We start from the raw sequence: 24,441 nt of genomic DNA, 5'->3' as shown, positions 1-24,441 counted from the left end.
ACTTTTCTTGTCATTTATCAGTTGTCTTTTTCTCAATGATTTGTACTCATTCTTCTAATATTATGCCTAATAATTCATTGTCCACTATATAAATGTTAAATATTTTTTCCAAGTCAGTTGCTTGTATTTTAAAAGTACTATCAATTAATTTCCATTTTTATGTAGTCAAATCTGTGAATCTTTTCCTCTCTGACTTTTGGGTTCTGTGTTTCGTTTAAAGTTTTCCCAAATTGGAGATTACAAAAATATTCTTCTATGATTTGTCCTTGTAGAATTTTAAAAGAAATATATATATAAAGCTTTAATTAATCTTGTTTATTTTTGTATATGGTATGAGGTAAGGGCCTATAATTATTTTTCTACATGGGAAAAATATATTTAGCAGACTCTTTTCCCCACTAATCCCAAAATGATTTTTATTATTATATACAGCATTCTTTATTATACATGGGTCAGTATATATGGCGTTTATTTGGTGAATAAGAAAATAAGGTAGAATTTGACATCATGTCTGAATTCTCCAAACAGTAGCTCATTCTGTTCTATTTTAGTATAAAACAGCCATAATGACCAACCTGGAATTGAAAATCATTGGAAGGGTAACTGTTGTAACTCCTTTGCCCACGGTGGTTCCAGCTGTTCCTGTGATGGTGGTTCCTTTGGCTTTGAGCTGTACTGTGAGGGCTTTGGCAATGCATCCTAGAAACATGTCCAAAATACCTAGCTTATTCCAATCTCCTTTCTCTGTTGAGTGAATGATATCACTGATATCTGCTGGGGGGAGAGATTTCACTCCTATGATGCTGGCCAGACGATTAGGCGTCACTTCAGGCAAAACTCGCCTTAATAAGGAGGTCACCTGGTAAGAAAAATAAAAGGAAAGAATTCCATTTAAAGATTGGTGTTTTAAAGTTTTCAACTTCTTAAATGAACACAGCTGCCATTCTATGACTTCAAATATTTGAGAAGCAAAGAAATATGATTTAAACACTATTTAAAAAAAATTTCCCAGATGGTAATTACCACTTCAGGGCAGCAAGAAAAAAGATGTCTTTTATTTGGTTAGGATTAAGGGAAAATTTAATTATAGATTTCAGGGTAATAAGAAACTCATAGCCAGAACACTCTTATCACAACAGCACATCAGTAAAATAAACTGTATTTTCCTCTTCTGTATTCTCATCACAGTGAGTCAAAAATAAAAAGCATGGAGTTAAAATACATTCCAAAAACCTAAAACATAACAAGATAAAACAAAATTGATAAAGTTCTATACTTTACTAGTTTAATTTTTAACAATGTTTCAAGTAAGAAAATAATACAAAAGGGTAGTGGTATGATCAGTCACCTGTCTCTGGACTCGAGGGGATGCTGTGTGGAGCAGTGAGAAGAGATCCTGGAGCAGAGTTAGCTGCTGAGCCAGATACTGCCGGCCCACATTAGAGCCACTCAATGCTAAAACCATAGAGAGCAGCTCAAAGCAGTAAGCATCAGAGGAGGCATCTTCATCACTGGGCTGAGAATTGGCATTTTCTTTGCTTGATATGGCATGTTCCCATTCTTCACGAACTCTGGTGGCTTCCATGCGAATAGCCTGGACTATGTGAGCACATACCTATTTAAAAGGTGACATAGCAACATAAGGAAAACATAAAAACATATTTGTAAGTTTGATTTACTACTCTTAGTTTTTTTATAAAAAGACAAGAATATAGTTGATACCCAATACTCTTCCTCCCAGTTAATTCTACATCATACCATTCTCTCAACTCGTCTTAAAAAACAATTTTTTAAAAAACTAGGGGAACCATGATTAAAAATCTGAATATCTAAATCAACTGATATGTAGAATTTACTTAATCTACTTATATACAAGCTACTAATGCCCCTGCCTATAGTTTAAGATAGAGATTTTCAACTGGTGCTTCAAGAATTTTTAAAACATGCAATACCTGACTATTTAGTCAGGGTGTGTGGAGCAGTGAGAAGAGATCCTGGAGCAGAGTTAGCTGCTGAGCCAGATACTGCCGGCCCACATTAGAGCCACTCAATGCTAAAACCATAGAGAGCAGCTCAAAGCAGTAAGCATCAGAGGAGGCATCTTCATCACTGGGCTGAGAATTGGCATTTTCTTTGCTTGATATGGCATGTTCCCATTCTTCACGAACTCTGGTGGCTTCCATGCGAATAGCCTGGACTATGTGAGCACATACCTATTTAAAAGGTGACATAGCAACATAAGGAAAACATAAAAACATATTTGTAAGTTTGATTTACTACTCTTAGTTTTTTTATAAAAAGACAAGAATATAGTTGATACCCAATACTCTTCCTCCCAGTTAATTCTACATCATACCATTCTCTCAACTCGTCTTAAAAAACAATTTTTTAAAAAACTAGGGGAACCATGATTAAAAATCTGAATATCTAAATCAACTGATATGTAGAATTTACTTAATCTACTTATATACAAGCTACTAATGCCCCTGCCTATAGTTTAAGATAGAGATTTTCAACTGGTGCTTCAAGAATTTTTAAAACATGCAATACCTGACTATTTAGTCAGGGGCACTGACCTCTTTTCCCTTAGATTGCCAAATAAAAACATAACAGCCAACACAACAAGAGCTGGTTGTTGTGAATAAATCAAAATTATACCTATTTTTTTGTTAGATCCTCAAATAATACATATTTTGGTGTGCCACAGAATTTTAGCAATTAATTTATGTATGCCACGAGATGAAAAGGTTGAAAATTGTTGGTTTAAGACATCAAACAAACATAAATTACCATATTTTATCACTTCTATCACCTCCATTATAACACTTAAATTCATAATGTATTTTATAATTAATGGCATTCACAACTTAATACGCAGCAAATTTTCTTTTTAAGTGATATATAAAATAACAGTACATTTTACAACTAAGATTCAACAAAAAGCTGTTAAAAAGAGATAAAGCACAAATAAAGTTGTCATTTATTTAATGGTATTTAAAGTTAAAATAATGGGCTAATTTATTTTTAAAAAATATATTTTTATTGATTTCAGAGAGTAAAGGAGAGGGAGGGAGAGATAGAAATATCAATGATGAGAGAGAATCATGGATCTGCTGCCTTCTGCATGCCTCCCACAAGTGATCGAGCCTGGAACCCTGGCATGTGCCCTGACCAGGAATGAAACTGTGACTCCCTGGTTCATAGGTCAACACTCAACTGCTAAGCTACACTGGCCGGGCAATAATGGGCTAATTTAAAACCAATATTTTACTTGACTTTTGAAGGGCTAATTTTTATGTTATTTGGGCACATTTGAACAATGTCGTGGTACTTCCCAATCCTCTTACACCAGTGTAAAAATATTAACACTGGTTTAGTTAATATAATTGCTCAGCAAATTAAAAAGAAATCAATCAACAAACAAAAAAAGGTGGTTAAAGGAACACAAGACATGCAAATGAAATCTGATATAATTGGGCATTTGTCACCAAACTGAAATAATCTACCTGAAAATACATAACAAAGAGCAGCAAAGTAGGAAAGTTAACACGCAAAAGAAATCTTTAAAGTGATGCAGGTATACCAATATACTCTTTTCTCTCTAGAAAAAGGCAGATATATTCTGCAGGATCTATAAAAGAGTTAGCATAAGAAAGCCTCCATAGATTTTGGAAAACGATAAAAAACTGATAAAGACAATGAAATGGATCTGAACCAACCTGTTTTTGTAAGTTAGTCAGTTTACTCCTACTGAATATGATTCCAACCATATGTTCTTTCAGGTCAGCATCTGACGTTGCCTTTACATAGAAAAAGGAAAAAGAAAAAGCAAGCTCTGTGAATAAAACTTGTACATTTGACATTTTAAGGTATCAAAATAAAACATGTGGGACTACATCACACTAAAAAGCTTCTGCACAGCAAAGGAAACCATCAATAAAATGAAAAAGCAACCTAATGAGTGGAAAAAAAATTGCATATCATGTATCTGTTAAGGAACTAATCTCTAAAATATAACTCAATAGCAAAAAAACCAAACAACTGATTAAAAAATAAGGAGAAGATCTGAACAGACATTTTTCCAAAGAAGACATACAGATGATGACCAACAGGTACATGAAAAGGTGCTCTACATCACTAATCATCAGAGAAATACAAATCAAAACCACAAATGAGATGCCACCTCACACCTGTTAGAATGGGTATTATGAAAAAGACAAGAATAACAAGTGTTAGCAAGGATGTGGAGTAAAAGGAACCTTTATGCACCGTGTTGTTGGGAATGTAAATCGGATATATAAATATATTCTTATTTAATCTTTACAACAACCCCTAAGGTAAAATCTGATGTCCTGCCTATTTTACAGGTAAAGAAAACTGAGGCAATGCACTCTTTTGCTTAAAGGCTCTTGAAGACATGAACAAAACTACCAACCATCTTGAATTAACTGATATTTATAGAACCCCATCAAAGAACAAAAACAGAGCTCATATTTTTTTCAAGTTCACATGGACATTCACTAAAATATATCATATTATGAGCCAGAAATAAAATTTTAACAATTTTCTTTTCTTTCTATTTATTTATTAAATATTTTTTATTGATTTCAGAGAGGAAGGGAGATGGAGAGAGAGATAGAAACATCAATGGTGAGAGAGAATCATTGATCAGCTGCCTCCTGCACACCCCCTACTAGGGATCGAGCCTGCAACCTGGGCATGTGCCCTTGACCAGAATCAAACCTGGGACCCTTCAGTCTGCAGGTGGATGCTCTATCCACTAAGCCAAATCAGCTAAGGCTTAACAATTTTAAAAGGACCAAAATAATACAAAGTATATATTTCTATCACAATGGAATTAAACTAGAAATTAATATAGAAAGCTATGAGGGACATCCCCAAATATCTAGAAATTAAACAAAACACTTCTAAATATTTATCCAGGGGTCAAAGAAGAAATCAAAATGGGAGTCAGAAAATATTTTGAACTGAATAAAATGAAAAAAAAAAAAAAGCCAGACAAACACACACCACATTAAAATTGTGACACTGAACTAAAGCAGTGGTTAGAAGAAAAATCACAGCATTACTTGAGAAAAGAAAGGTCTCTAGTCTATGCTCTATGTTTGGTTATTACAAAACTAGAAAAAAATCAAACCCAAAGTACACAGATGAAAAGAATAATAAAAGAAGATATACCACCACAGATTCTACTGATATTAAATATAACCAGAGTATATAATGAACAACTTATGCCAATAAACTCAGCCTATTAGATGAAATGGACAAATTACATAAAGAACTACCATAGCCCCCCTCAAGAACAATAGATAACTGCAATAGCCTGTATCTATTAAAGAAAGTAAATTTGTAGAATAATTTTTTTGCTACTTAAAATACTAGCTAAATCATACAGAAACAAATGAGTTTTCTTATTTTTTAACATTCTTCATAATTTGTGGTTTTTAAAGTTAGCATTACTGAGATATAGTTCACACACCATACTATACCATGTCATTTGAAATGTGCAATCAATGGTTTATAGCATATTTGCAGATATGTGCAATCCTTACCACAGTCAGTTTTCGAACACTTTGATCATCCCAAAAGAAACACTGTACCATTTAACAACCACTCCCCTAGTTTACCTTCTCATTTACTAAAGAAAAATGAAATGCATATAAACTTATATTACATATCTATTAACAGACATAATAATATATGGATTATTTTACTGAATGAAAGAAAATACAAAAAGAGAAATACGTGAAAATATCCATTATGACAAAATTTCTTAACAAGCCAGGAACAGAAGGAAATATCCTCAATCTGATTAAGAGCATTTATAAAAAAATCTATAGCTAACATCACACATAATGGTGAAAGACTGAATGCTTTCCTTTTAAGATCCAGAGAAGGAAAAGATGTCTGATCCTAACACTTCTGTTCAACATGGTACTGAAGCTCTTCAACATTCCAAAGACACAATAAAAATTTAAAGCATATAGATTGGAAAGGAATACATAAAGCAAACTCTTACAGAGTACATGATTATCTATGAAGAAAATCTCAAAGGTTCCACAAAAAAGCAAGAATAAGTGGACTTAAGATCACAGGATGTAATTCAATACACAAAAGTCAACTATATGCTAGAAATGAACAACTGGAAAGCAAAAAGGAAACACCATTTACAATAGTATAAAAACCATAAAATGTTTAGGGAACAATTTAATAAGACCTATACACTGAACTTCAGCACACTGCTGACAGAAATTGAATAAGATCCAAATAAATGGAGAGACTATATCATGCTTGTGGATAAAAGTACTCAATATTATTAAGATACCGATTCTCTCCAAATTGACTTATCAATCTGGTGCAATTTCAATCAATATACAAGAATATATTTTGGGGGGCAGGAGGGGAACTGAGAAACTAATTTTAAGCTTTATATGAATATGCAAAGGACCTACAAAACAGCACTGAAAGAGAACCAGGTTAGAATTTGATTCCATAATTTTCTATATAGCTGCAGTAATCAAGACAGTCAGATGGTGGTGTAACATTATATATATATACTAGAGACCCGGTGCACAAAATTCGTGCATGGGTAGGGTTCCTAGGCCTGGCTGGTGATCAGGGCTGATCAGGGCCTTCTGGCTGCCGGCCAGGGCCTCCCTTCCCCAGCTGCCGGCTGGGGCCTTCCTTCGTTCTGTGCCGCCCCCTGGTGGTCAGTGCACGTCATAGCGAGTGATCAAACTCCCAGTCTCCCGGTTGAACTCCCGAGGGGACACTTTGCATATTAAGCTTTTATATATATAGAAGATATAAAATAGAGAATCCAGATAAATTAACTTAAAATGTATATAGTTCTAAATAAAATAACTAAAACTCTGTTTCTAGAAGAAAATATGGTAAAAATATTTGTGACTTTACATTTTAGGTTCAACACAAAAATCATGAGTTATTTAGAAAAAAAAAATAGTGGACTTCATTAAATAGAACTTCTGCTCTCTGAAAGATAAGCTTCAGAGTAGGAGAAAATATTTGAACACACAGGACATATAGCCTGAATATACTGAATGTATAAAGAGATTTTATAACCCAATAATAATACAAATAACCCAATATAAAAACATGAGTGAAAGATCCAAACAGATGCTACACTAAAGTGGTTGACAGGGTCTAAGCATGAGATGAGGGGACTGACTACAAAGAAGCATGAGGGAAATTTTGGGAGTGATGTGCTTTAAAAGTTGATTACAGTGATGATTTTACTGCTGTATACATATTGGTCAAAATTCATCAAATGATACAGTTGAAAAGGATAAAATTTTTCTGTGTAAACCTTACTTAAAAAAACTGATGTAAAATGATTCTCTTAGAAGTTGTTATTTCATAGGCATCCAACTGCTGGTATAATCTTTCCTATTCAATCGTAACAGCTCAATATATACTCTCCTATTAGGCCAGCCTCTCCAATGAACTCTTGGGCCCATTTCCCGATTAATCTAACTTTCATCCATTCTCTTTCAAGTCTAACTCATGTCCAATATTCTCCCAAGAAGCCTTCACTGATCACTCCAGGGCACAATGGTCTATCTCAATGTACTCTGAAATCCTATCACAAGTGCAATTTTTTCACATATTTAATAAGTTATTTATATACTATATATAGTATCCTTGTTGATTTATTGGGGGCAAGGGGCTTAATATTTAGGACAGAATGCAAGTGTTTTTGAGGCCAGTTCTCAAGGTTTTAAAGGATAGAACTGTCACTTGCTAAAATTTAGTTGGTTTAATGAGTAGTTACAGAGTCTTGGAGTCTTTAAAATAATATCTGCAAAAGATGCTGAAAGAAATGACCTGTTTATGAAATCTTATTTTTTTACAGACCCCTAATAGAAAAATGTGGGTGATTCAGAAGGCAGTGTTAAACTAGGTAAATCCTTTAAAGTATCTTTCAAAGAGCTGCCAAGATGTTATTTGTAACATCTAAAGACACAAAAATAACGAGATTAATCAGAGTTGACTTCCCTTTTTGGAAACGAGTGAGGGTTTCCTTTTAGGTACAGTGCTTTTGACCAAATTAAGTAACACAACTGTATTTTAGAAGAAATTTCAAAAATAGTGCTAAGAACAGGTTATTCCAATAAAAATTTACTCAACACATGGGTGTTTATGCCATGGTGGATACAAAGACAAACAAGACATGTACTTGGTTTTTAAGAGACTATGATTCAGTAGAAGAAGAGATAAAACATGTATACAAATAAGCATAACAAGTGAGAAACCAAGAGACATATAGAGGTTACTAAGAAGTTTAGCAGAGGGAAACTATGTTGTGTTTGGGGGAAAGCATGAAGAAAGTTCATGGAGAAGACAATCTTTAGGCTATACTGTGAAGACAGAGAAAATGGAGGAAGAAGATGACTGATGGTATACTGCACAGTAAATGACTAAGTTAATTTTACAAATACTAACACTTGAATACAACAGCCCAAAGTATAGAGTAAATTTTGTTGCTACTTAAAATACTAGCTAGATCACACATGAATAATGAATTTCTTTTGACAGTTTCTTTATCTTCTAATTAAAGTAAAAAATATGAACTGCACATAAACTAATTATTACTTATTTATTTAAATACATAACAATACATGGATTACTTCACTGAACAAAAGAAAATGAAAAAGGGAAATAAAAATATTTTTAGAATACAAATAAATACATTGTATACTTTTTCCTCTCCTTCAGGTGATGACAACAGTGCTTTTTCCTCTTGTTCAGGGGTGGGTTCAGCATCTCCAGAGATGAGTTTTCCAAATACCTGATGAAGAAGACAAGGATATGAGAAGAAATTAATGGCAGGAATTACCACGGTGAAAGGTAGAAGACTCATCAGCTGATTGTGTGCAGGCTTTATTAATATTACCATGTTGTTCCTGCTCTACACCACTGCTTTTCAGAATTATGAAGGTAAAGTGAAATACAGGAGTTTAGGGCTATGACACGAAAAATGGGCCACATTTGTAGCCAGCAATCTCTAGTAAGTTCTACAAAATATTTTGTCAACCCTCTTGATATTATTGTTGAAATAATATATCCTGTGCTGGAATTCGTAGTGAGGACACTCACCTGTGATGTGATGAGTCTGAACACTCGCAGAGTCTCAGCTTCACAGTTCCTCTGCTGGGCTACACTGGCTGAAATCTGGCCAGCAATTTTTGTGCTTTCGCCATCCTTCCAGCCCAAGACCTTTACTTGTCGAACTCTCAGTGTATTTTCTGGGCCCTTTAATTCAATTTTGATGATGTGATTATCCCCTCCTGGAAGTTCACTTGTTATCCAACCAATGTGCCTGGAATCCAGATCAACCTGGCAGAGCAGAAAGGGCACAGAAACCTGACACAGCTGTATCACTTTTTATCACTGTCCTAGACTTAGCACCAATAACAGCACAAATACACATAATTGTATCCAGAGTAAAGTTTTCTAGGTAATTTCACACTGATTATCTTATTTAAACTTTGTCAGGATAAGTAATACTACAGTAGCTATTATACAGATGAAGAAAGTAAGTTAACACAAGTAGAAGGATTGTCACTAAGGGATGGAGTTGAGAATTAAAATGCACAAGTTACAGAAGTGAAACCATTACACACAATTTATATGACTGTACTTTATCTATATTGACCATAAGTAGAAACACTCACAACAAGGTTCTGTTTTGTGCATTTTCACATTAAATCCATTTAAAGATAAGCATTTTGATATGCAGTTATCTATGTTTTACTTTTTAAAAAAATTATATAATAAGTAACTTCGTATTTGTGATGATTTTACAACTAGAGGCCTGGTGCACGAATTCGTGCATGGGTGCGGTCCAGTAGGCCTGCCCCAATGGGGGTCCATCAGGTGGGGCCGGCAGGGGGGAGGGGCTGTAGGCAGTTGGCCGGCCGGCCCCAGCCCCTATTGGGGTGTTGGGGGCCAATTAGGGGCCAGGCAGGCTGGGGGCGGGGTGAGGGGGTCCGGGGGACTGATCAGGGCCCGGATCTGGATCAGGATGGTTGGCTGTTGCAGTGCGCATCATAGCCACCAGTCGTTCCACCATTCGGTCACTGGGCTTTTATATATATAGGTATTTCATTGAGAATATAGCCTTTATTCAAAGATTAAATTTCAATGCACTGTGAAATGGTTTTTGACACTATTCACTTGATAAAATGAAAATTTTTCTTAGGGCATTTGACATACAAGAAATAATCCAAGATGTCTATATTACTTATATTATAGACATCTAATTTAATATAATTTTAATTGATGTCAATTTCCTAAAAAGAGCATTATGTATAAACAAACACTATCTCAATGAATAAGATTATTTCCCCAAATTCTTTTTTTAAAAATATGTTTTTATTGATTTTTAGAGAGAGGGAGGGAGAGGGAGAAACATCAATGATGAGAGAGAATCATCCATTGGCTGTCTCCTGCATGCCCCCTACTGGAGATAGAGCTCCAAACCCAGACATGTGCCCTGGCAGGGAATCGAACCGTGACCTTCTGGTTCATGGGTCAATGCTCAACCACTGAGTTACACCGTTTGGATTCCCCAAATTCTTTAACAATTTAAACAAAATTTATTGTTTGTTTAATCTAAATCTCAATTCATTCTTTCAATATGATTAAAAACCAACAATAAATGGTCAGTGTCCATGGGACAAAGTAGCTATAGAAGAACAGCTCTGATAAAATTTCTCCCATCTGAGTTTATAATCTCAGATACATTCCCAGATAAAATCTAACCTGTTTCTAGAGTTGGTTTATAAATTGACTTGTAAACTGGATGTAGTTGCAATATTATAAGTGACAGATTTTTAGAGGACAACAACCTATGTTTTAACCTGAAGTGTAGGTGAATTCAGGTGTCAATTGTGAATCAAATCTATGATAAATTAGGGCAGTAATGGGTACAATTTTAGTACATGGATGGTTGTAATTGTTCCTCTATATGGACCACTTGTCAATTTAGCATTTTTAAATAGATGATTTCTTATAATGCCAAAATTAGAACTCAACAGTGGAGACTGAGAAGAAATTTCTCCCTAGGTAGCAAAACATTTAATGACAAAATTTTAATTACCTGCTTTATTCTGCACAAATCTTCTACTGCTTTGCCAGTTAAGAAGGTCATTGAAGTAACTTTATTCTGAAATAGACAATTCAAATAGTTATTATGCCATATTCCTTTTCCAGAATTTTCAATGATTTCTTAAAGTCTACATCAACTTTTCTGTCTGTCTTTAATGGTCCTTCCCAATTAACCTCACTCCATTTGTCCAACCAACCATAATTTCTCACCTCCAGTAATTTCTTATTCTCACAAACTCTACCTTAAATCTCACATTTCAACCTTTCTCCATGAGCTCTGAGAGAGTTGCTTGCCATTCCCCCTTTTTACTCAAACTCTAAACACTTAAATTCTTTATCATGAAGTCTTTCAATAATTCTGCTTGTCACTCATGTCCCACTCTCTCTTTAAGTAAAAAGAAGGAAGGCTTAAATAATACTTGTGACTGTCACAATGTGCCTTTATGAACTTGGAGAAGGATATATGAGAATGATGGGTTCTATCCTCTGGAGACCCTTGCTAAACCAGAGAAGGAACATTAACACAAAAACTAAATGTCAAACAGTAGAAGTTCAATACTCTTTAGTGAAAAGAGTCATGCTGGCATTGGAGCCACAGACTTTAAGGTTAAATAAATTTTATGTAAAGTACATCAAGAAACAGATTAATATTACTTCCTTGGGGAACTGTACATTTTAAGTGCTATAGGCTGATGGAATTCAAATCAACATATGCTGGTCTATAAGGTACTCTGGTGGGCAGGCTGGGGGACACAGAAGTAAGTGAGCCTCAAGGATGTGTAACTTCGAGGAAATTTCTTAAAAGAAAAGCAGATGTCAGCTTACCTACTGAAACTTTTAAAAATGAAGAGTTAAGATGATCTCCTTTAAAAGGTGGACATTTCAAATTGATTAGAATCACTGTTCTGAGGGAGAATATTTCCTGGCTTAAAATGGACCATGAATCAAAGGTAAGTTTGTAGGAGAAACCAAGATGGCGGCATAGGTAAACACCGGAGACTGCTGCCGCAAACAACCACTTCAAAAATACAACTAAAAGACGGAACGGACATCACCCAGAACCACAGGAAGGCTGGCTGAGGAGAGACTCTTCAACTAGAAGGAAAAATAACAGCACACCGAGGCTCAGAGGAGGCGCAGTGTGGAAAATACTCAGGTGCGGAGGTGCGCGCGCAAAGCGGGCTGGTGGCTGAGGGCGCGGTTGTCGTTTTCGGTGAGGGGGGAGTCTCAGACTCTGAGCTCCATATACGGGCGAATCGCTGGGGACTCGGACTCAAACGGGAGAAGCGGGATTGTCTGGCATCAGTTGGAAGGTAGCTTTCGCTCCGAGGTTTGCAGCGGTTCCTGGGGTTCTGAGAAGCAGAGCCTCTGGGAACGGGACTGAGAGGGGCTATAACCGCTCCCTCCGCCCGCCCTGTTGAGCCCGCCCCGCCCAAGCCCTGCGCAGAGCCATTTGCCGGATCGCCTCAGGCAAAGGCTAGATTAGCACCTCCCCAGAGGACAGAAGTTTTCCGCGGCAGACACAGCTGATTCACACAGCCAGTCGGCCTGGTGGTCAAATCCCTCTAGTATTAACTACAACAATCAAGGCTCAACTAGAACAAGACTGCGCACAAAGACCACTAGGGGGTGCACCAAGAAAGCATAAAAAATGCGGAGACAAAAAAACATGACAGAAATGGAGGATATAGAGCTAAAAAACGCAATTTTGAGGGCTTGCAATAAACTTTTGGAGAGCTTCACGAAAACTAATGAGACCCTCGATGCTATGATAAAGAAACTAGAAATTAAGCATACACGCTCTGAAATAAAGAATATTACACCCAATAGCAGACCAGAGGAGCGCAAGAATCAAGCCAAAGATTTGAAATGCGAAGAAGCAAAAAACACCCAACCAGAAAAACAAAAAGAAAAAGAATCCATAATATGAAGATAGTGTAAGGAGCCTCTGGGACAGCTTCAAGCGTACCAACATCCGAATTATAGGGGTGCCAGAAGATGAGAGAGAGCAAGATATTGAAAACCTATTTGAAGAAATAATGACAGAAAACTTCCCCTACCTGGTGAAAGAAATAGACTTACAAGTCCAGGAAGCGCAGAGAACCCCAAACAAAAGGAATCCAAAGAGGACCACACCAAGACACATCATAATTAAAATGCCAAGAGCAAAAGACAAAGAGAGAATCTTAAAAGCAGCAAGAGAAAAAAAGTCAGTTACCTATAAGGGAGTACCCATACGACTGTCAGCTGATTTCTCAACAGAAACTTTGCAGGCCAGAAGGGAGTGGCAAGAAATATTCAAAGTGATGAATAGCAAGAACCTACAACCAAGATTACTTTATCCAGCAAAGCTATCATTCAGAATTGAAGGTCAGATAAAGAGCTTCACAGATAAGGAAAAGCTAAAGGAGTTCATCACCACCAAACCAGTATTATATGAAATGCTGAAAGGTATCCTTTAAGAAGAGGAAGAAGAAGAAAAAGGTAAAGATACAAATTATGAACAACAAATACACATCTATCAACAAGTGAATCTAAAAATCAAGTGAATAAATAATCTGATGAACAGAATAAACTGCTGAATATAATAGAATCAGGGGCATAGAAAGGGAATGGACTGACTATTCTCAGGGGGGAAAGGGGTGTGGAGGTAAGGGAAGAGACTGGACAAAAATCATACACCTATGGATGAGGACAGTGGGGGAGGTAAGGGCAGAGGGTGGGGTGGGAACTGGGTGGAGGGGAGCTATGGGGGGAAAAAAGAGGAACAACTATAATAATCTAAACAATAAAGATTTAATAAAAAAAAACAACAAAAAAATAAAGATAAGTTTGAGTTCTAATCAGAAAAATGTATTGACCTTCTAGTAAGGTAAGTTCATGATATATTAGCTATGCCCCTTTTTCTTAGCCAGCTCCAGGGAAGAACTGAATCTGCACTGATGGACAGGCTTCGGAGTGGCTAAGAATGGCAAGGAGTGCTCTGACTTGTGTACTGGACTTCTGTGGTTGGCATATTCTATCCAGGTTCTCTGAGACCCAACCGCCTACTCTGGCTCTTCCTGGAAAAGGAAATATGCAAATAGATGGGAGCAGCTTGGTAATGATCCAAGGAGATTAACACTGTATCTGCTAACAAGCCACATCTATTTTTTGGGGAAAATAATTCCCAGAAATAACCTTCCTTAGAAATGGGGTTAGAAGTATGGGGATTTGGCAGTGGTTCTTAACACTCAAATAGGACTCTTTCCCCTTTGTTTAGTAATTTTTAAAACTGTGCTTCACCCATTTGAAACATGGACAGGCAGGGCTAGGTAAAGTATAAATCATGATTACTTGGGTTAGTACAGAAAGTCCCCTCACTCCCTCCATGACAGCTTGGGGTGAGGCTTAGGAATAGAAAACTGTGAAAGTATACTGGTAGGTCAAAATGTATTAAGTGCCATCAGAGTAATATACAAATAACTCAGAGAAGGGAAAGAGTAATTTTTATAGAGGAGGTGCTGGGAGAGGCTTTCTCTGCTGGGTCTAGAGATGTGGAGGAAATGAGAGTTTAAGGGGATGACTTCAGGCCAAGGGACTAGCTAAAACAAGGGCATAGAGGTAGAAAAATATAGAGGAGACATTTATTTTGCTCAGATGTAGCCATGCTATATTTGTAATAAGACCTCTTTCTTGAAATGGTATTCCACAGCACCCCCAGTCATATTAATCTGTTGTTAGACTTACGGTTTCTTTGGTAAATACAAAATGCTGTGTGGTTGGTAAAGTTCCATCTTTTTGCTAAACTCAGAAATGAGAGTACATGATTACTAACTGTCTGAAAAGAACCAATGTGCCACAAATTAAATTCCTTTCTTACCCCAAGATCTCGGGAATTGTCCACGTGAACAGAAACATAGCGAGCGTTGATTCCTTTTACACAGTTAATGGTGATGTTCTTAGTTTTGTTTTTATCCTCATCTCCTGATTCCCAAAAGGTTTCTGTGGAACCATCTGTCAAACTGCCAATCATGGCAGGCCGGCTTGAAGTTTTTATGTCAACAATGCTGGTTAAGTCCTTTAAGCACATTACTATGCATAATTCCTACCAGAAACAATTATAAGTAATTATAATACTCAAATGGAAATCTCCCATGATAATAAAACAGACATGAAATAAGAAATAATACGCTGTTGTATAGAAACAGGATAATTGTTAAATGACTGACCTGACTCATAGCTTCAAAGCCAGATTGTATACTGATGCTAAAACTCTCTTCGCTATCTCCATCATCTGATTTTGACAAAATGTTGTTAATGTGATGAAATACATTGCTCTGATGGAGGAACTGGTGATCAGATTGCTTGAATTTCAGACTCCAGCATCTAAAAAGACATAAGCAATATATTAAATAATTCTTTTTCAGGAATTTCTAAGAAATCCTAACATTTTAAGAAATCGTAATGATCTAGGTAAAAATGGAAACTTAAAAACTTCAGGAAACAAAACATTAGTATTGGTGCTTTTATAAAGTAAAATTAATTTCTAAGAAAAAATGGGATAAGTTCTAAGGCAAGTACACTCATTTTAAATATAGATAAACTAGAGGCCCGGTGCACGAAAATTCATGTACTCGGTGGGGGCAGGGGGTTTCCCTCAGCCCGGCCTGTGCCCTCTTGCAATCCGGGTCCCCTAGAGGGATGTCCAACTGATAGCTTAAGCCTACTGCCTGGGGGACCAGGCCTAAGCAGGCAGTCAGACATCCCTCTGACAGCCTAGGGGGAGCAGGCCTAAGCTGTTAGTCGGACATCCTTAGTGCTGCCGCAGAGGCGGGAGAGGCTCCTGACACTGCTGCTGCCCTGGCCAGCCATGAGCCAGCTTCTGGCTGAGCTGCACTTCCCCTATGGAAGCACACTGACCACCAGGGGGCAGCTCCTGCATTGAGCATCTGCCCCCTGGTGGTCAGTGTGCACCATAGCGACCGTTGTTTCCAGTCGTTCTGCTGTTAGGATCAATTTGCATATTACCCTTTTATTATATAGGAGGGTTGTATACATGAAGATGAAAGCTATAGAAGCAAAAAAATGTAATAAATCAGTTTTGTAGACAAACTATGACAGACTCTCAAATTTATTAGTCTTACAATTCCATACTATTTGCACTTCAAAAATTTTGTGAAGAGGAAATAAAATCTCCCCTCTGTTGGTCTTACCCATTAGGGGTATGGGTAGCCCAAATCACTGCAATGACCTATCTTTTATAAAAATCAAAAGAGGATTTATTTATATGTTAGTCTCCAGTATATGTGGATCTAATAACAAGGTTCACAATGTAAATGTTAAAAACGCAGCAGGTTTGGACTTAAAAGGAGGTGATGCTCCTCAAGGAAGTTTTAAGATTAGTTATATATAACTTCATTTTTCTTAAGATTATTTTCAATTCAAAATCCTATTTTGATTTATGTTTTTCAAATTTCATTCTCCCTCTCTCATTTTGTGACATTTAAGATTCTACTCTTAGGCAGCACTCAGAAAAGTAATTTTGGTTAGGAAAGAGGGAAAAGTAAAAAAGATTCATATTATATAGAGGAGCAAACAAGTGTAAGCTAAGAAGAGGAACAATTATAGTTATGACAGGAATGAGGGAGGCACCATTCACATATATAGGAATTCTTCATATCTTACTATTTAAAGGGCCTTCCAAGCATTTTGAACTTTGAATAGCCCATAAAATATCCTCTCCAATGTACCTAGAATATTTAGATATAAAATTACCTTAGGGCCATTTGCTGTAATGAACTGCCACTGGGGAGAGACATCATAAGATCGGAGATTGTTTGAAGTAAGCGATGAAATGTATGTGGTAAAGGATGAGCGGCTTCACCTGCAATCACTATATCTGAGAGTGGATGTTCACATACTCTTGTATCTTTGTCCTGAGACAGAAATTGAAAGCAAGTTGACTAGTTGTTGTATTGAAAGGAATTTCCCCCGCAAAAGCATCTTATGTATACTTAAAAGTATTGTGTTACTTTCAAATACTCCTGTAACAGAAATGTAAACAACAAAACCAAACCATACCCAAAACATACATTAAGATTGCACGTAAAAAAATAAGATACCTAGGAATAAACTTGACTAAGGAGGTAAAAGACCCGTACGTGGAAAACTACAGGTCATTGAAAAAAGAGATAGAGGAAGACATAAACAAATGGAAGAATATACCGTGTTCATGGATTGGTAGAATCAACATCATTAAAATGTCCATACTACCCAAAGCAATCTATAGATTTAATGCAATCTCCATTAAAATACCAATGGCATATTTCACAGACCTAGAACAAACTCTGCAAAAATTCATATGGAATAAAAAAAGACCCTGAATAGCAGCAGCAATCTTGAGAAAGAAGAACAAAGTTGGAGGGATCACAATACCAGATATCAAGCTATACTACAAATCCACTGTTCTCAAAACTGCCTGGTACTGGCATAAGAACAGACATATGTATAGACCAATGGAACAGAAGAGAGAACCCAGAAATCAACCCAAACCATTATGCTCAAATAATATTTGACAAAGGAGGCAAGAGCATACAATGGAGTCAAGACAGTCTCTTCCATAAATGGTGTTGGGAAAATTGGATACATGCAAAAAAATGAAACTAGGTCACCAACTTACACCATACATAAAAATAAACACAAAATGGATAAAGGACTTAAATGTAAGATGAGAAACCATAAAAATCTTAGAAGAAGTCACAGGAAGCAAAATAGCAGACATTTGTTGGAGCAATATCTTTACAGACACAGCTCCTAGGGCGTGTCAGCATTTTGAAAAACCCTAACTTAACTCTGGTGCCGTGTCACATATAGAAATTTTTTGATATTTGCAACCATAGTAAAACAAAGACTTATTTTTTGATATTTATTTTATATATTTAAATGCCATTTAACAAAGAAAAATCAATCAAAAAAATGAGTTCGTGTGTCACCTCTGACACGCATGTCATAGGTTCGCCATCACTGTCCTAGGGCAATGGAAACTAAAGAGAAAATAAACAAATGGGACTATATCAAAATAAAAGTTTCTGCACAGCAAAAGAAACCATCACAAAACAACAAGAAAACCCACTGTATGGGAGAACATATTTGCCAATGTTATATCCAATAAGGGCCTAATCTCCAAAATTTATAGGGGACTCATACATCTTAACAAAAAAGAAGATAAACAATCCAATAAAAAATGGGCAAAGAACTTAAATAGACACTTTCGAAAGTGGACATACAGAAGGCCAAGAGACTTATGAAAACATACTCAAAGTCACTAATCATCCGAGAGATGCCAGTCAAAACAACAACGAGGTACCATCTCACACCTGTCAGAATGGCTATCATCAACAAATTGACAAATGACAAGTGCTGGAGAGGACTTGGAGAAAAAGCAACCCTCTTGCACTGCTGGTGGGAATGCAGACTGGTGCAGCCACTGTGGAAAACAGTATGGAGTTTCCTCAAAAAATTAAAAATGGAACTCCCATTTGACCCAGTGATCCCACTTCTAGGAATATATCCCAAGAAATCATAAACACCAATCAGAAACACCTATGTTCATAGCAGCACAATTTACAATAGCTAATATTTGGAAACAGCCTAAGTGCCCATCAGCAGATGAGTAGATTAAAAACTGGCACATCTACACGATGGAATACTACGCTGCTGTAAAAAACAAAACAAAAAAAAAACCCTAACTGGTTTGGCTCAGTGGATAGAGCGTCAGCCTGCGGACTCAACGGTCCCAGGTTTAATTCTGGTCAAGGGCATGTACCTTGGTTGTGGGCACATCCCCAGTAGGGAGTGTACAGAAGGCAGCTGATGGATGTTTCTCTCTCATCGATGTTTCTAACTCTCTATCCCTCTCCCTTCCTCTCTGTAAAAAATCAATAAAATATATTACAATAAAAAAATAAAAATCATCATTCTCCCCTTAAAAGAAAAAAAAAAAAAGAACTCCTATCACTCGCAACAGCATGGATGGACCTGGAGAACATTATGCTAGGCTATATAAGCCAGTCAGAGAAAGTCAAATATCACAAGATCTCACTCATCTGTGGAATATAATGAACAACATAAACTGATGAACAAAAATAGATACAGAGACAGAGAAGCATCAAACAGACCATTAAACTTCAGAGGGAAGGCAGGGGAAGGTATGGGGGGGGGGTAAGAGATCAATCAAAGGACTTGTATGCATGCATATAAGCATAACCAATGGACACAGACACTAGGAGGGGTAAGGGAATGTGCTGGGAGGTTGGGGTGGCTGGGGAGAGGTCAATGGGTGAAAAAGGAGACATATATAATACTTTAAACAATAAAGATTGAAAAAAGAAAGATTAATCATGTTTGTATTATTTGTAGGAATGAAAACCACATAAAAGTATCTATTCTGGTGTAATCACAAATCTATCAGCAGAAGAAATGAGCTATTCTTCTCTTTGAGCCTCACCCAGATTGCTGAGCCAAAGACTTGTGAGCCAATAAAGTAGTTGTTTTAACTCAGTGAGTTTTGCGGTGGTTAGTTATGTAGGGATAGAATGCTGTTACAGGTATGTAACAATCTCACATTGTAACTGTGGATTTTTTCTATTTTTCCTTATAGTTCTGTCAATTTTTACTTATTTCTTAAAGGCTTTATTAGGCACATACATGCTCAAAATTAATCTTTTATAATTTTGTAGACAGCCTCTTTATTCCTCTTAATAATTTTTCTCGAAGTCTATTTTTTCTGATGTTATCTTTTTTCTTACTTTTAATCTTCCTGGATCACTGTTTTGGATGTGATACTAGCGTTTTTTTTAATTCTCTAACTATTGTGACAGTTTTGATATTTAAATGAAAGATTTAGTCCTCTAATTTTATTCCAGATATGGAAATGAAGCCCAGAGGTAAAAACCAGGCTGGTCCCAGGCTTCCAGTGTCCTAGTTCAATATTTGTCCATTATGCAGGCTGTCTCCAATAAAATCCAAGTCCCTTCAAGACAAACAAACACTGGAATTTCATGTCCCTACACAGAATCAATGCTGATATCTTACAGAATTGTAAAGTAGACTGATCTATGTAATAATGTTGCCCTGTTTATTTGATATTGTACTGTAACAGTTTCTTCCAGTTGATTAATGATAATGATGCTTAGTGAGAAATCAGAATTAACTGACAGCATTTTTGCCAGAGAGAACACTAAGTAAATTTAATATGTTGCTCATAGCATTGAAATTGTATTCTTTTCTTTAGGTTATATAATCTGTGCATGACCTCATGCAAATTATTATACTATCTGAAGATATTTCTACTGTCCTATAAAAATACTGACAATTAAAAAAACAAAAATCTGTCTTACTTGTTCTGCGTTTTCTTTGTTTGTTTTATTTTCCTCATCCTCTTCTTCCTCTGGTTCCACTGGAGCAGGAGTCAGTGATGCCACAAAATGCCATAGAATATCATGGAGAGAAGTTGTTTGAATGACATTGCATAGAAGCCAGTTGAAAGCCTGAATAAATAATGGTTAAATGAGTTCAAGATGAAAAGAAAATATATAAGTAAAAAAATTCAGGGCTTTTCTTAATTGGAAACAAAGTACCTCCAGATTAAGTGTTTCAAGGAAGACTAGGAAGCCTGACCTTTGTTTCACTGAAATACACTGAACTTGAAATAGTCACAAATTTTGGTCCTAATTTAAAAAACTAATAATAATAGGAAAAATAATACTTATAAAATGCAATACCGAAACACTTTTTTAAACCACATTTTATTTTAAAAATTTGTCTTAATTTACTCAAACACATTTTTCCCCCAGCTTGCATTTAGGATCAACATAGACCATTTCTCAAGCTCAACACAAGCTACCACTTAATTAAATATATTTATTTGTTCCCATCAATAAAGTAGTAGGTTATCATATGTGTAATAAAGAATTTACTATATGTAAGTCTATGATATTCAGCAATCCTATGATTTCCAGAGAACAGAGACTCAGATAAATTATAATTGTTAGGTTTATAACTCAAAAGCATATTTATCCCCTTTGCATGATCATTCTAACTGAAATAACACTGTGATGACAAAAACTTTTTCAAAAAAGAATACAAGGATTCAAATAATAAAGCAATGTAGAAATAAATTTCTTTAGAATGCTTACATATGGAACTCTAAAATCATTTCTATTCATAAACTTAAGAGTTTAATTTTGATGGGAACATTTGATATTTTCAATTGGCTAATGTCTCTTAACTTATTGCAATTTCTGTTTGGTAAAAAGGTGACATCATTAAATAGAATCATCACATGATTTGTATGATCAATGAATCAATAACCACGCTGATGTATTCATACCTCCATAGCAAAAACTCGACAAGCAGATTTCCTTAGGGCCTGTTTCATTGCTATTTCAAGACCTTCTAGATCATGATGCTGTATAACAAAAGCTAAAACTGGCCATTGGAAATTTCGTTCTCCTTTGGAAAGAGAGCTGTGGGCTGAGATTAGCCGGGAAAGCTCAGGAGATGGATGTCTCAAGAGAGAAGAACCAACTTCTATTAAGAAAAAAAGGTATTAATTTTCATAGGCAATACATCAGGTTAATATACTTAAGATTATATTTAAAAATAATAGTATCTAACTTATTCACTTTAGAGCTTTGGGATTTTTTTTTTTCACTTCACATAAATCACAATGACTTAAATATTTCTTGAGGCTTAAAAAGATTAAATATCTTACTTTCCTAAAGTCATACAGCTATTAAGTTGTAGGGGGTAAGTTTTGAATCCCGGGTTGAATCTAAAGTTCATGCTTCGAAAACACTAAACACTAAGTGATTTTTCTCCTTAAATGAAATCAGTATTTCATCCCCAACATTTTCTAAATGCTTTGTAATGAATATGCCTCAATAAAAGCTCAAAAATATTTGTTAAATGAACATAGAAATCATTGGGGGATGCTCAGTATTTTTCTTGAAGATCTTCAATAAGATAAAAAGTCATCTACCTATAAATATTAAGCCATATCTTCATTTTACTAGTGATCTACCTAATAACCATATTATCTTTTCTCTTGGTTTTCTTTCTTTACTCTTGGGACAGAGTCAACCATCCCCAATTTGGGTCTTGATACCAACTCCTCCAGATTACCTGACTTTTTTACTGATTAAGAGTTTCAAAACCACAAATTTTATTCTCTTAGCTGTAAAGAGTTTAAGCTTCTATTGGGAGGGAGAAGATAACTGTGAAAGTATAAGTCACTGGAACTGCTGGTTCACTGAAGCTTAGTTGAAGGGATAATGGTAGCTACATTTGGCTTAGATGCCTAACAAGTAAGATTTTAAATGTCAATTTATTCTTGAGTAATCACTGGATGATCTTTGGGTGTCTCTTTAAACTGAGATGCAAAATTTATGCCCTAGCTGGTTTGGCTCAGTGGATAGAGCATCAGCCTGCAGACCAAAGGGTCCCAGGTTTGATTCCAGTCAAGGGCACGTACCTTGGTTGCAGGCTCCTCTGTCCGGGGCCCTGGTCAGGGCCCTGCAGGAGGCAACCAATTGATGTGTTTCTCTCACATTGATATTTCTCTCTCTTTACCTCTCTCTTCCACTCTCTCTAAAAATCAATGGAAAATTATCCTCAGTGAGGATTAAAAAAACCCTACTACGAAACAAAATTTAGAGAGGCACACTTAGAGCCATGCTACATAGAAGGAATGTCTACCACAATTTAAAATTAATCCATTTCTTTCCCTTCAAATATTGAATATTAAAAAATATCTGTGCCCTGCCAGTGTAGCTCAGTGGGTGAGCATCGACCTATGAACCAGGAGGTCACTGTTCGATTCCCAGTCAGGGCACATGCCAGAGTTGTGGGCTCAATCACCAGTAGGAGGCATGCAAGAGGCAGCTAATCAATGAGTCTCTCTCATCATTGATGTTTCCATCTCTCTTTCCCTTTCTCTTTCAAGTCAGTAAAAATGTATTTTTTTAAAAAAGAAAAAGATATCTGCAAATAAAACTATTTGGGTTATTCAATTTTCCCTTTTTATCTTTATACTTACCAGTGTCTCCACTGTTAACTCTTCTTCTAGGAATGGCTTTAACTCGTGCAGGTAAAATGGAGTGTTGTTTATCATATTCAGAAGCAACAACTGAGTATGATCTTTGGAAGACAGTTCTCTTTGCAAGATCAGTATCAGTTATGGGACTAGTTTCCAAACTGCAGATAAAATAAGAGGACCGACTGATAAAAATTTAGGTGAAAAAGTAAATGAAGAAAAACTATATTTAGTTTATAATAGTGTAATCAAATATGTGAACCTGTATTTCATGTGAAAAAACACAAATTCAAAGCCAACTTAATATTCTCTCTTTAAGTAGTGTAATGAGAGGCAAAAAACTAGTTTTTAGCATTGCAGTTATATTATAGTTAGAACAGTCTATATGAGAACTTAGTGATTTTCATTCAGGTTAAAATAAACTAACAATTTTTTCTATTAACTATACCACCATTAAAAAACACTTGTAAAGTTATTAAGATGGTTATATAATTTCCTTTATGCGGCATTTTATTAAAAAGAGAAGTAGCTTCCCTTCCTTTTCCTCTAAGACAAATTTACAAACTGTTCTTTTCATGTGTTCTTTTTTTCTGTCACCTCATTCCAAATTGTGACATTTTTGCTCACCTTGAGTTCTGGAGTTATTTCTTTTCCATCATTCAAGCCATGTTTGAATCTTATGTCCCTCAGTAAATCTTATATATTTTCTAGTTAGTGGCTAACCCCCTGGCCATTTTCTTAACTTACCACCTCTCTAAGTGTGTGTACGTTCTTGTTTGAATGGACTATAAACGTATATAACTGACTGGGGTTAATGTGCCTAGATGTCGGTTTGGGCTGCTTGATTCCTGAATGACCAGGGTATAGGGATATGTTAATTTAATTTTTCCTACAAAATACTTCATTTATCTACCTTGTTTCATAATCATTGTCAACATTATTCAATTCCACTTAGCTAACTGAAATCTTTGACTAAATGTATCAGCTTCTCAATTGAACTGTCAGATTATCCTTGCATGTTTACCATGTCATTCCTCTTTTTAAAAGTCTTAGTGGTACCCAGTTCCCTCTGTATTACATTTATATACTTCTATTCAGTTTCCAAAAAGCACTTTATTCTGATACTACTATACCTAATTGGGGGTGAGTGGGTAGGAGAAAACTGTAAGCAATATTTCAAGAAGTTCAAGATTTATTTTCAGTGCTTCCTCTCT

General features: G+C 35.9%; 1 protein-coding gene across 1 annotated transcript in view; it reads right to left on the bottom strand.

Annotated features, from left to right (window-relative positions):
- MYCBP2 (MYC binding protein 2, E3 ubiquitin protein ligase) overlaps positions 1-24,441 on the bottom strand; it is a 300,054-nt gene that overhangs the window by 31,010 nt on the left and 244,603 nt on the right. Inside the window, exons 65-76 of the mRNA XM_014544063.1 lie at positions 23,231-23,388; positions 21,524-21,723; positions 20,532-20,681; positions 16,909-17,069; positions 15,363-15,519; positions 15,014-15,238; positions 11,144-11,209; positions 9,139-9,378; positions 8,741-8,830; positions 3,720-3,800; positions 1,349-1,615; positions 576-859 (exon numbers count right to left, since the gene is read on the bottom strand). Coding sequence (XP_014399549.1) covers positions 576-859; positions 1,349-1,615; positions 3,720-3,800; positions 8,741-8,830; positions 9,139-9,378; positions 11,144-11,209; positions 15,014-15,238; positions 15,363-15,519; positions 16,909-17,069; positions 20,532-20,681; positions 21,524-21,723; positions 23,231-23,388 — 2,079 coding nt within the window. The remainder of the gene's footprint in view (positions 1-575; positions 860-1,348; positions 1,616-3,719; positions 3,801-8,740; positions 8,831-9,138; positions 9,379-11,143; positions 11,210-15,013; positions 15,239-15,362; positions 15,520-16,908; positions 17,070-20,531; positions 20,682-21,523; positions 21,724-23,230; positions 23,389-24,441) is intronic.

This window comes from Myotis brandtii, unplaced genomic scaffold (assembly GCF_000412655.1).
Source record: "Myotis brandtii unplaced genomic scaffold, ASM41265v1 scaffold350, whole genome shotgun sequence".
Taxonomy (NCBI): domain Eukaryota; kingdom Metazoa; phylum Chordata; class Mammalia; order Chiroptera; family Vespertilionidae; genus Myotis; species Myotis brandtii.
This window is presented reverse-complemented; position numbering and strand designations above follow the sequence as displayed.